This window comes from Camelus ferus, chromosome 5 (assembly GCF_009834535.1).
Source record: "Camelus ferus isolate YT-003-E chromosome 5, BCGSAC_Cfer_1.0, whole genome shotgun sequence".
In the NCBI taxonomy this organism is placed as follows: Eukaryota; Metazoa; Chordata; class Mammalia; order Artiodactyla; family Camelidae; genus Camelus; species Camelus ferus.
The window spans coordinates 64,255,100-64,269,240 of NC_045700.1; the positions used below are offsets into that span (position 1 = coordinate 64,255,100).

The 14,141-nt window shown below is 39.6% G+C and overlaps 1 protein-coding gene across 10 annotated transcripts in view; it reads right to left on the minus strand.

The window, feature by feature from the left end:
* UNC80 (unc-80 homolog, NALCN channel complex subunit) overlaps nt 1-14,141 on the minus strand; it is a 190,476-nt gene that overhangs the window by 74,050 nt on the left and 102,285 nt on the right. For all 10 annotated transcript variants that reach the window (XM_032479957.1, XM_032479961.1, XM_032479955.1 and 7 more), the window contains 3 exons: nt 11,784-11,984; nt 4,058-4,165; nt 2,768-2,906 (listed from right to left, as the gene is read on the minus strand). In XM_032479957.1, the coding sequence (XP_032335848.1) occupies nt 2,768-2,906; nt 4,058-4,165; nt 11,784-11,984 (448 nt within the window). The remainder of the gene's footprint in view (nt 1-2,767; nt 2,907-4,057; nt 4,166-11,783; nt 11,985-14,141) is intronic.

Here is a 14,141-nt window from a genome sequence, read left to right on the forward strand (position 1 = left end):
CCAAGGAAAAACCGGCCGGGTACCTTGCTTATAGAGTTCCCTGTAGCCTTACCAGGTGAGTAAGGAAGGTAACTTTCTGGCAGGCCAAGGAACCTCAAGATATTTGAGGGATCTCAAGAATAGAGGAATTCACCCAAATCTGTAGGTGTGCCAGGTGAAGTCTCATGGTACGTTCTTGGGTTGGCTTCTTAGCCTGGAGAGGCTTTTAAAAGTCCAAACTAAGATGCTTTAGGAAAAGTTTCAGTAAAACAGATTTTAAAAGAGCCTATATGTAAAGAAAGTTGAAATCCTGCCATTTGTGACAACATGGATGAACCCTGAAAGTATTATGCTAAGTGAAATAAGTCAGATGCAGAAAGACAAATACTATATAATTTCAATAATATGTGGAATCTAAAAACACAAAACAAATGAAAAAACAAAATAAAACAAAAGCTCATAGATACAGAGAACAGATTAATGGTTACTAGAGGGGAAGTGGGTTGGGAGGCAGGCAAAATGGGTGAAGGAGGTCAACTGTATGGCGACGGATGGCAACTAGACTTGTGGTAAGTGATCACTTTGTCATGTATATAGATGTAGTAATACTGTACACCTGAACCTTACATCATAATAATAAAAAGAGAGGCTATATGGTCAATCACTATTCTCGCTGTACTTGTGTAAATAATCAGGCCAAGTTTAATGAGATGAGACTTACTTTGCAAACAAACTCGTCTCACTGTGATTGTCTCTGATAGAAATAAAGGTGATTGTGGAGGAAAAGATTATGTTTCAGTAGGAAACGATAACACAGCCTTGTGGATAACAGATTCTGGTCCCGTACATTATCTTTGAGGTTTTGTTATATAACTGTACACCAAACTGAATTCCACTTTCTTCTATTTTCCTCAAATATCTCCTTATAATTATCCAAACTAATGTTTCTAATTGTTTCCCACCCTTCTGATTTGGAATCACTAAGAACAAAGACTGCCTTTGAGCTTCCTTGGAAGGGACCACAGTAGGCCCTCCTCACTACCCAGATATCAGTCATACTTAATGGACTTGAACCTTGGGTCCACATCCCTCAATTAAAAAGGCTCTTCCAAGCTCTTGGAACTACACGCCAGCTGGAGATCTAAAATGAAAATTGACTAAGGAGGCTCCCATCCAGAAGCATATGGTACCTTGTAGTGAACAGATCTCCTAAGATCACAGATCAAGATCTTTATCACCAGTGTGAAATGTTTATTCCTTCTGCCTTTTCACTAATTGCTTCTTTTCTCTGTTAACGCACAGGAGAAACAATGCTCCTTAACTCTGGCAACTGTTGATGAATGTATATAAGGCTACAACTGCATAACAAAAGACTTAAGATTTTCTTGTTAAGGTGGATTTAGATAATAGAACTGCTTTAGATTACTTATTGGCTGAACAAGGAGGACTCTGTGTCATAGCAAAAGCCCCCTGCTGCACCTGGATCAACACCTCTACAGTATCGTAGCAAATATAGAAAGTTAACAAACAAGCCACTTGGCTGAAACAGGTATATTCTTTGGTTTATTTGATTCTAACTGGTTTGGTTCACTGGGGCCCTGGCTAAGGAGTACACTTCAGTCTCCTTGGTATTATTCTTCTAATAGTTAACATTATAGTCTCTCGTCAATTTTTCGCATGTGAGAGGATGACCAATAATTATGAAATTATTTTAAAAAAGAAGCCATTAGACTGAGGTGGCTCTAATGACATGGCAGCTTACATAAGCAAACCCAAATCTATGCCTGTAAACCCGTCAAATCAAAATGCTATGGACAAACAATTGCAAGCAGCTAACTAGGTTTTAAGTTATAGCTAATCAGTGATTGTCTTTCTTTGCTTCTGCCTTTTCTCTGTAAAAGTCTTTCTCTGAGCTACTCTTGGTAGAGTGCTCCTAACTACTTCTGGTTTGGCACTGCCTGATTAAAATCAATTTTTGTTCAAGTAAACTTTTAAAATTAAAAAAAAAAAGTCTCCTAGATATAAACAAAAAATGCAAAGTACAGAAGTCTTTATGGTATGTCCTATTTGTGTGAAAAGGGAAACATGTAATACACACACACATACTTAGGTATATACATGTGCACAGGGTACCCTTGAAGGTTTCCTGGGAAATTTAAAAATTGTCACATCTGAGAAAGGGGACTGGGAATCATGGGAAAGAGGGTGATACTTTAAAACACCATACACTTTTATACTATTTGAATTTTTACCATGTGCATTTTTCAATTAAAATAACTATATCAAACTAAAGAAATATGTACAAAAAGTGGTAAAAGGTGAAGAATTCACATTTTGCATCTACCATTTACAAGCTATGTCATGGACATGTCACTTAAATTTCAACAAATCTGTTTTGATATTGTAATTTGGACACAGAATATGACTCACAATAAGATATAATAAAGCTAACACTGGTAGTTCATGGTTGATCTAGGAAGTCACAACACACAAAAACAATTTATCTTTTGTGAAATATAGTGAAAATGTAGATTCTTGAGGGAATTATGCTTTATAATTTGGTAGTATCCCGGGAGAGACATACTGTCCTTGTGCAGACCACACAGTGAACTGAAAGGGGTGCACGTAGAGCCCAGTCCTGTTTCCCCGTGGTGCACGGTTCTGTTTAGAGTCCTAGCCATTGCTACCAATCTGACCCAAGGGTGAAAACGGAATCATGTGCTTCTCTATTATTTAAATACGGGGATGAGCGGCAGCAGGACCAGGGTCCTGGGTAGTCTTTCTCTACCTGCCGCCCCTGCCATGTGCTCATCCATGCTGAGCAGGAGCTCCCAGGCAGCTGGCTGGATGTCTCCATACATCTCCTCTGTCAGAATTGGTGCCGCCTTGATTAGCAGAGATAAGGGAGCAGGAGACAGGCTCATCACCTGGGAAAAGGTGGAAATGATGTCTTAAAATCTTTGAAGACACTGATTGCTGTACTCTTGAAAATTAAGTGCCACCCCCTCTCTCTCTGCTTTCCTTAAATGACCTTAAAGTCCTTTCTAAAGTGGGAGCACATTTATTGGCATAACGTATAATAAGCCTTAAACCTTATTAGTTGATGCATGATTACCAAAAATTATACTAATTTTATAATGCTGTCACCACAAAAACTAATGCAACCACCTAGGGAATAAACTGTAGAATCAGTATAGTACCATGAGGGAAAAAGGACTCCAGCCAAAGTATCTTTGTGTTAAAAGTCCTGGTGGACTTTCATAGCACCTTATTTTCCTTCCTATGGGAGTTGATTTCCACTGGAAACTGTGAGCAGCCTCTAATTTATAAAGGAGTTCCATTCAGAAAGTTACTTTTCTAAACCAGTGAACTTGGATGGCTTTTTCCCTTCAAAACATTATACACTGTGGTTACTGCCCCCCAGATTAGCCCACAAAGTCCTATTTAATCTATTATTTCAAATAATTTAGGTGATAAATGTAGGTTCTGGGCAAATTAAGTTTTAACCATCATTTAAAACACCTTCTACAAAAATATGAAACTTTTTTTTCTTTTCCCCTGGGGAAATGTATTATGATTTAGAACTTAGGTTGTAATATAACAGTATAACAACATGTCAAGCCCTGGATAAGCAGGTAAGCGTACTGTCTTTTTTAATCCTTTGGGATAGGTCTAGTGTTATAATCCTCATTTTAGAGATTAGGCAACTAAAACTGAGAGAAATTAAATAACTTGCCCACAGTCTCAGAACCAGAGCAGTAGACATGGGATTGGAATCCAGACTGTCTCATTCAGGACCTGTGAGCATCACTACCACTGGTGGGAAGCTGGCATCCCTGGACTGCAGAGACTGGTTCTAGCCAAGCTCCCCGAGCCTTGTCTCTATGCAAGCTGGCTGTCCAGCAAGAAGGGATTTTTTCCTTGCACACTTGGTGGCACTCTTGCTCATCAATTAGAGGAGACTTTATGCCAGTACTGGGGCAATTGGCATTTTATGTCCCAAACATTAGTAAACAGGCTATCTGGAGTCCCCTCCCTATTACTGCTCCATGAATGTTTCTGATCCACGTGTCAATACCTGTAGTCTGATGTATTTCAGCATTCCAGAGTCCTTTTTCCCTTCCAGGTTGGCATCTGAAACTCTCTTCTTCAGAGAAGGTGTCCTCAGGCATGATTTATCTGAGCACTGAGAAAAATATGAGATAGATGATGAAGAGGGTTGTGCTCTCAAAAACCAACAAGTGTTGTTTCCCCTCCAAATTCTCCAAATAACCAACTTCTTCTAATGGAACAGATGATTTAACGCCTTCTTATGGGCCCACATTTTCTGAAAGTGATAAAAGCAGTTAATTTTGTAATGAAAAGGGAGCTTAGGAATATTTAGCAGCAAATCCCTCTTTTGCCGCCAAGGAGACTAGGATCTAGACGGGGGTAGTAGCCTACCCAAGGTGCAAAGCTGGTCATCAGCAGAATAAGGAAAGGACAGGATCTCCTGATTTCCATTTCAGGGCAAATTATATTCCATCAAGCTGTTAAAATCACAAATCTTTTAAAATGTTGTCAGTTAAAATCCACGCTCTCTCATAGTCCTTTCACAGGGTTGGATGTCGTAAGTTGACCATTTGGAGGAAAGAAAGTATTTCACACAGACATGTTAGGAAGTGAAAGATAAAAGACTCTCATTAAGGAAACACGAATTCAGAGTATCCATCGTCCAGGTGAAGTGACTTCATTAAAAATCACACTTGGCAGCTCCTCTTTCAAACTGTCCCCTCAGACCAGGGTCCAGAATAGGCCGGACTCATCTGCACACACACGGAGTAGACAGTATCTCTCCCTGACTCCCTAAATGCCAAGGAATGGAGTAGACAGAGCAGCTGGGAGAATGATCGCTCCCAATGGCGACAGGCCCTTGTTTATTTATCCTGAGTCCTGATTCCTCTTATTTTTGCACCTCAGGCTATTCAAAGAGGGAATCCATCCCTTTGCACAGTATGAATGTTCATTTGTTTTTCCAGCGCCATGTCAATGAAACACTTTCTCCCTCAATGCCAAGGGAAAAAACTAAGCTCCTTAAGAAATTTTGAACAGAGCTTTACAGTGTTATAGATGGAGATATTTCAAAAGAAAAAGCAAATCTAAAAGTACATGCATGTTCCAAGAAAGCCTTTCAAAACTCTGACAAAAAGGCCCAACACAATGCATCTGTTATGTGACTGGGAGGGAATAAACTTTTAAATGAATCTACTTGGAAACAAATGAATCAGACCTCTTGCTGTGTTTTCTAAAGATAAAAAATGTGGAGGCACGTACTTGGGAACACACACCATTTGGGGAGAGAAATACTGCATTGCTTTTTTTTTTTTCCTTCTGTGACTGTAAAAGTAATATACAGCACAAATATTGTGCCTATTTTATATAATTTGAAAACTGTTCTAAAATCATAAAATCATGGCAATCATTTTACATATAAATGTAGGGGTGTATTTGACTTTTTTAAAAGCTAAGGTATTCACAAAGTGGAGTCTTTTTGCTTTTATTCTATTTATAAAAAAATACATGTAAATTGTAGAAGATCTGGAAAATACAGGAAAAACTATGAAGAAGAAAGCAAAAGCCCTATAATCCCCATGTCAGTGATGGCCATTATTTGGTTCCTTTCAGCCTTTTGTCCCCCTCTGCATCTTAGCACAACTGTGACAATGCTATGAAGGTGGCACACAATCTTGAACATTTCATTCCACTATGCTTTTATGATGAATACTTCCCCAGGTCATTACAGTAATTTTATTACTTCTTTTTTAATTGAAGTATAGTCAGTTTACAATATTGTGTCAGTTGCTGGTGTACGGCACAATGCTTCAGTCATACATGAATATATATATAAATATATTCATTTTCATATTCTTTTTCACCGTAAGCTACTATAAGATATTGAATATAGTTCCCTGTGCTGTACAGTCATTATAGTTATTTTAAAATATGATTTTTTAAAGTTTAAAATATTTTATCCGTTTCTCCTTTGGCTAAACATTTTGTCTTTTCAGGGTTACTTTTGAACAACGCTTTTGATTAATTTATAGGAATTTTAACAAGGTAGATACAGGAAAATACTCAGAAGAACAAGGACACACATTTATGTGTTTCTTATACTCTGGGAAATGTAGGGTTTTGTTTAATCCTGTTTTCTGGGGACAGAAGGTATAAGTCAAGCTTCTCAGATATCAAACATTTAATATCCTGGCATGCTTCCCTAAGAAGCATCATGTGTTCTGCTGGCCTCAAGATAATTAGGATGTTTGTTTTAGTGGCAAGGGAGGGGAACGGAACTGGAAAGGCTTTTATATTAGGGTGATGGGCTAGTAACTCTTCTAGTGTGACTTGTTCAGGCTTGAAAAGTAGATATTAAAGATGGGTACATATGTGATGGGCACTTGGATACACTACGTGAAGGTCCTAAAGTCCTCCACTGGTGTGACCCCCAATTCAGGCTAACAAAGATATCAGTTGCTTTTTGCTTTGGTAACTTGGTGTAAAACTTGGCTAGAAGAGAATAAGAAATGGATGGAGTAGGAGGCTAGTTCTGAAGGCATCTATTGGTTATTAGTCATTCTTGAAGAGCTGGAAATTTCACTGGACTGCAAGAGGTACATGGTAGTTGGAAATACACATCAAACAGGGACCTGTAAAGAAAACCAAGACTAGTAACCCAAGACTAAAGGACAGAATGTATCACTAATAAAGGATGTTGTTCACTGTTGAATTGATTTACCATAGGGAGCCATGGTCAATGGGAGGCAGTTCTAAAGTCCCAAGAGCTGGCAGGGATACTGGGGCATGCTTGCTATGGGTGGTAGAACTTGGACTACTGTCATTTTCTTCTACATACATATCTTAGACATATTCCCTATAATTGTCTCCCTATCTTCTCTCCTCATTCTGATACTACTGATTAAATTTACAGTATAAAACCAGCCTATTGACTGCCAGTGAATTATCACTTGTGGTGTTTGGATCAAAAAGAGGAAGAACTGGTCCCATCAAATTCCTCTCCTAGGGAATTAAGGGACCGAGTCTGATACATTTGGTGATGGTTGCTGGGGCTGAGAAATAATGATGCAACCGGGAGATTTTCAGCTTAAGTACAAGACGAATAAAGCAGGAGTTACTGGTCATAAGTAAGCAGACAGAGATGAAGCAGAAAGCAGCAGAGATGAGGGACGATGTCCATCCGGAGATGGACAGCAGCTTTGGATCTCATTCCTTTGAGGCTTGACCGTGTTTTCCATCTGTCCCTAGTTTCCTGAGATTCTGTTATATCCTTTGAAGAAACTCTCTGATTATTTGAACAAGTTTCAACAGGCTTCTATTCCTTACAACAAAAGATTATTGACTAGAGAGGCATAGTATTAACTTAATTACTTTGAGTAAAAATTGTATTTATTCCTTCAATAATTCAAGTATGTTTATTAAGAATTAACCACATGCAGGAACTGGGCCAACTTCTGAGGACACGCTGAGGAGCAAACTCCTCCATGATACTTGCCCTCTTACACAGGGTGTCTTACCAGGAGAGACAGCTAACAAACAAGCACACTAACGCAATGTCAAGATAAGCAGAAAAGGAGAGAATGTCATGAACGATGTTGCACTGTGGAAATAAGGAGGTATTTAAAATTTGGGAAAATCGGAGTCAGCCTTTGGGCTCTTTGGGAAAGCGACTGTCTCATGTTTCTGGGAAGAAACATCATGCCAAGAGAAGTGCAGTATTTCTCCAAAGTTAACCCAGACCTTTTGTGTCTCATATAACTTTGACACATGGGGAATGTATATTATGGTGAGGAGTCATTCTGGCCCATGAAATCAAGACCTAGGGCCTGGTCTTGGCATCACAACTATGTTTTCCATAGCTTTAGAAAAATATTAGTCCTGCAGGAAATCAGCTAACCACTTGCCATTTGAATTGGCTTCACAAAATTTACGGACCCTGTGCCCTTTCTTGTTTGGACACATAAAACCTTTTATCTACCTCTCCTTTTCAACTAAAAGGAAAAAAAGTTTTATCTACTCCTTTTTTCATCAGCAGGCACTAATTGAACATTTAATCCATTTAGAGCATGGCATTAGACAAGGTACAGATACATAGGAAAAAGCAAAGAATTCTTTGGTGAGTTCACCTTTTGGTGAAGGTGAGGTATATGCATATATACATACATAATACGTGCATATATATGAATAAAAATATATATAATGATAATTATATAATGATAGTTTATAAAAATCTCTCAAGTTTGGAAGTGCATTCAAATAGACTAACAGAATGTACCGTGAGTCTCCGAGCAGGGCAATGTAGATTAGCAGACTGATCAGTTAAATGGGTTACAAAATGTACTAGCTGCTCCAAATATATTCTGCCATAAAAAACCAATTAAAAAGGAAACAGGAATGAAATATCAATTGCTCATAAGTCTCCATTTTAATCAGAATCACTGCTTTCATTTTTGATTTATTGCCTACTCTGTTTTCATTTTGGCTCTGGAAACGTGGGCATTGTTCATTTATGTGACAGATTCAGAACAGGCAAATGGAAACATCATGAGAGAATAAATATTAAAAAAAAGAAAAAGCTTGAATGGGAGGCTGGCATTCTGGAGATAAACTGCATATCACAGAAGACTCAATACATCTTTTCAGCTCTGCACCTGCATGACTAATTGAAATGCGTGAAGGTTGGGGGAACAGGCTCTTGTTTTAGTTTCTCTTTCAGAAATGTATGCAATACCTAAGGCTGGTAACCTTTTCTCCTGCTTCAGGCCAGTGTCCTGGCTGGGCCAGAGGTACAGGGCACTCATGGAACATCCTAGAACTTTGCAGCCCACTCATCCATTCAATAGTATTGCCCCTCTGCTACAGTGAGGTACTCTGTTAGGTACCACCAGGATATATGTGTATAAGACTGCCTCGGTTCTCAAGAAGTTTGATAATTAAGTGTCAGAGGAGAAATAGGGAGGTAAGTGGCCCCATTTTGCAGGCAGAGCGACCTTGAAACCTCTCAATGCTTGCCACTACTCACAGGATCAAGACTAAAATCCTTCCCATGGCCTTAGGGGCTCACCCTGGTCTGCCCTCTATCTGCCCACAAAGCCTCGTGCTGACGCACCAGTCCTCTGTGTTCCCACCATCGTCCTCTGAACTCACGTCTTCTTTCTGGTAGGAGAATACTGTATTCAGCTAACATCGATGTATCCTTCAGTCAAAGCTCATCTGTCACTTTACTGGAGAGGCTGTCTTATTTCCCCCAATACGTTCAAAGTCTTGTTCAAAAGCTCTCTCAGCACAGGGGGTTTCTCTTTTGTTGTGCTTACTGTTGTTTCAATTTTACGTCAGTTTGGAACATTTATTTGATTAATGTCCGTCTCTCCAACTAGACTGTGTGCATCATGCGAGGGCAGGGGCCATATCTCTTTTGCTATTATTATACCCAGCAAGTGGTGTGGACTCAGCTTGGTCCATAAGTTCTTTAAAAATTTGTTGAATAGACACATGGATGGATGGACAAATTAATGAATGAATCACTGAATGAAGAGTGAGAAAAGCAGAAGTAAAACACCACTGCAGTTTAGAGGAAGAAGGAACAGAAAATAACTAATCATCCACCTGCAGTCTGCCCTGTGATGAACACTAGGGAGATCAGAAAAGGTTTCAGTGAGGAGGTGGCATCTGAGTTGGATCTTGAAGGCTGTTTGGGTTTGGCCACATATGGATTATAGGTGAAGGTGCAGCTGGTGCAAAGTCGTGGAAGTAAGAAATCTCAGAGGTGTATGGTGAACAATGAATATTAATTTAGGCTGCTGTATTTTTATAACTTTCAACATATATGGTTTTCTTCTAAAGCTAAGGGAGTTTTTATATGAAGTAGTACTTGCCTAAAAGAAAACAGATTTCCTTTGAATGTAGTGTCATTTATGGTTGAGATACATATGTATGTAAACATGTATGTACATACATACATACACATGTACTCATCTCAACCATAAATGACACATCTGTATACATGTATACATGCATATATACATACATACTTTTCTTTTTATGTCATTATTTAGCAGTTCAAGTAGTTTCTCCACTTGATTTCCTCTCAGAATTTGTGTAATTTGAATACCATGAAATGCAATAAAGTCTAGTTGAAAAAATGAATACTCCATGTTCCTAAATGAAAGTCTAACTGAATGCATTATAGATGTGAACTGTGGACAACTCCACCTTTCTGAACCTCAACATTTTCATCTGTAAAATGAGAACAGTATCTCCTGCACAAGATTTGCAAGAATCAAAAAGTGCTTTGTTAATGATGTATACCTGCCTTAAACTCTCATACATATGCTTAAAAAACCCCCAAAACTAAAAGATCATATCCCAGAAGGCAAATTAGCATACTTACAAGATGCACAAGATATATATATATATATTTGGAGCTCTTACATTAGCCAGAATTTCTTCCATGTACCTGTATTGCTTTCATAATTTTAAAAAAAGTCATTAAAAAATCCCTTTTTTGGCTGTTAAAGCATCACAAATTGCCATACAACTCAACTGTGCCTTTTTTGTTATGGCTCGTATTCTCCAGTTTGATTTGTATTTTATTGCCATCCTCCTACCCCGCCAAACCTGGCTCACAAACTCCTTAGTAGAAAGATCCTCTACTCCTACTTATTTATTTTTTATTTCTCCAAAGAATATCTGGTCTCATATTGTGCCAACAGCAGGTGCCCAATGAATGCTCATCGAAATGAATAGGTATTATATAAAAATCTCTTTGCAAAACCACTTGTGGGAAGCAGCTGCAGGGGCAGCCAGCAGCACGCAGAGGAGCATCTTGGCCATCACGCCTGTTCAGGGGCAGGTGGGTCACTCAGGGCTTCCCTGGCAGCAGCAAGGCAGCCCTGGTTACTGTCTTCATCTCCTGCCAGCTCAGCTGGTCAGTTGTCAGGAAAGTGCAGCTGAATGCTTAGAAAATGTAATTGTTTCTTAAAGAAGTTTCCTTTAGTCTGATTTGAACTAGGTTACTCTATTGTTTATCTCTGACCAGCTGGGCCATCTATTACTTATTTCTTAATACGTAACTTTATGGATTTCTTATTAGTGCTGTAACAAATTCCCATAACTTTCTTGTTGAAAAACAATACGAATTTATTACCTTCCAGTTCTGGTGGTCAGACGTCTAAAGTGGATTGGCAGGGCTGTGTTCCTTTTGGAGGCTCTAAGGATCCACTGACTTCCTGGTCCTTTCCGGCTTCTCCAGGCTGCCTTTGCTCATTGCCCTGCATCACTCTGACCTCTGCTTCTGTTGTCACATCTCCTCTGCCTCTGACTACAGTGGGACCATCTGGATAATCCAGGATAATCTCCCCATTATAAGAGTCTCAATTTATTCTCACAGGCAAAATCCCTTTTGCCACGTGAGGTAACATATTCACAGGTTGCAGAGATTAGAATTTGGACACTTTTGGGGGACTACTGTTCTGCATACCAGAACAACCTACTTATCACCATCGCCCCTATGAGTTCATATTTATTCATAGAAAAAAGACAAAACCTGGGAAAAGAGTCCATGTTTGCTCATGAACAGGAAGACAAAGCACTTGTCTTTCTTCCACTGATCTTCCATCTTGGCTCAAAATCACACAGATCTGTAGCCTGGTTTATACAACTGCAGTGGGCTGAAATTTGCATTTCCAGAGAAAAGATTGTTAGGACATCATTCTCCCTATCATCGGTATGTTATCACGGGATCATTCACTCACCTCTTTCTGTTTCTTGCCCCGGAGAACCACAGTGCTGACGCTGCTGCTCTCACGGAGGGAGTCCACGGTGTCTCCGTAGAGCAGCTTGATGGCCCTGACCAGCCGGGCACAGGAGCGGCTGTGGTGCAGGTAGCAGTGAGGGTGGCAGTAGTCAACATGGGTGCAGATGAAGCTTTGCTGATTGCACAGCAAGATCATGACCTGGAACACAGACATCACTGAGACTCAACCAGGCAACCAGGGTACAGACAGACTGTGAACAATTATGTGGGGTGGAAGATGAAAAGTCAAAATGTCAACTTCCCTTAATGGGTCTTAAAACCACAACAATTCCCATAAGAGAACAAAGAGTTACAAGCCTTTATGTACTTGGCTTCTTTTGTTCCCTGGATTTATACATGCTAGAAAGTCCTTTTTGAAACAATAAAAGGCTAAGTGATCTTCAAAAACATAAAACAATTATTGGGGAATGTATGATTTCCAAAATATTTCCAAATAAAGATTCTGAACTTAAAATATATTATTTACTCAGCTCTTACGTTGTGAAAGGAGCCAGACAGAAAAGCAGAAACTGATGAGAAGTTCTGTCCCAAAGGATTGGTTGGCCTTTCACAGCTGTGGGATGTATTTAACTCCAGCCCACCTACACAGACCTGGAGAACATTTCTGCATCTCCCACACATCTGACCTATAATCTTCAAGTGGGCCTTGAGCCCCCACTGTAGAACTTCATTTCCTCTTTCTACAAACTAAGTTTTTTTTCCAGCTTTTGGGCCATTCCAGCTCTTCACTTGTGGCTAGAACTGGCTCAAGTCCCCCTAGACTCCCCAAGTAGGATTCCAGAAAAGAACTCGGCTGATTTAAAGGATACGGTTATGTTTAAAAAAGGAATGAAGGCCCTTGAGTTTATAACTTCCAAAGTTGCCTTCCTAAAAAGGCAGTAGTATTCCTAGAGCTGCAGGTTTAGTCAAATCTGTACAGATTAACCTTCTGAATGATTCCATCCTTCAGGAAACTAGTTCCCACCCCAGCATCTCTCCTGTGAGAGACCATGTGCCATACCCGATGGAGAACATAAAGTAAGTCTGCGTGGACAAGGCCAATCAAACCTGCTAGGCAGGGCTGCCACACGTTTCCTCAGGAATGAGAGGCCCTGCTTCCTCTGACACAAAGGTAAACAACAATAACAATCAACTCCATAACCCTGTCAGACTCAGCTAACAGTACCTCATACTCTTCAAAGCTTTCAAAAAATATAGATGTCGTCAGAGCAGAATATCCAGATCTCTCAAGACTCATCAAAGAGCCCTGATATTCCTGTTTATACTGGTAAGAGGTAGGGAACAAATAAGAACAATAAGGTTTCCCTTGTTATTCTCAAATCTGACTGTTCAAGAGAAACACCAAGAAAGCTTAACAAAAACAAACAGATACAAAAATGAATATATTGCTGGGCTTCAGCTCAGGACATTCTCATTTAGCACATCTTGGTAGCTATATTTCTAAGATGTCCCCAGTGACCACACATTCTGGTATTTACACCTCTGTGAAACCTCTTCCTGTTGAGTGTGGGCTGGCCTAGTGACTTGCTTCTAACCAACAGAATGCAGCAGAGGTGATGAGATGTCATTTCCATGATCAGGTTGCAGAATATGGTGACTTCTCTTGCTAGATTCTTTCGCTTACTGGCTTTGATGAAGCAAGCTGTCATGCTGGAAAGGTCCACATGGCAAGGAAATGAGGGTGGTCTCTGGCCAACAGCCAGCTAGGAACTGAGGCCCTCAGTCCAACAGTCCTTGAGGAACTGAAATTCTACCAACAAGCACATGACCTTAGAAGAAAATCCTTTCCTAGTCAAGTCTTCAGATAAGACTCCAGCTCTGGTCAATACCTTGATTGCAGCCTTGTGAGAAATCCTGAAGCAGAGGACCTAGCAAAACTGTGCCAAGATTCCTGACCCACAGAAAGTATAAGATAATAAACATGGGCTGTTTTAATACACATACATATATATTACCATATATTAATATATACTTTGAATATATTTAAAGATATTTAATTATGCATTCAAATATATTTAAATATATTGATATTACACTTACATTCAAATATAAGTATATTTGAATGCATAAGATAGCATTCAACACAGTGAGGTGGTCAGGACCTACAAAATGAGATGTGGACATAGGGCATCCACTGAGGTGGGTGAGCACAATCTGAGTGCACACCATACTCCTCTTGAGGCATTTGCTACTTCTCGGGCATAGATGGCCAAGGAGCCAGGCAGAGCTCTAGGCAATTTCATGGGGGCTGGAAGACAAAACTAGAGTTCAGATTTGCCCAAGGAAGGAGGAATTG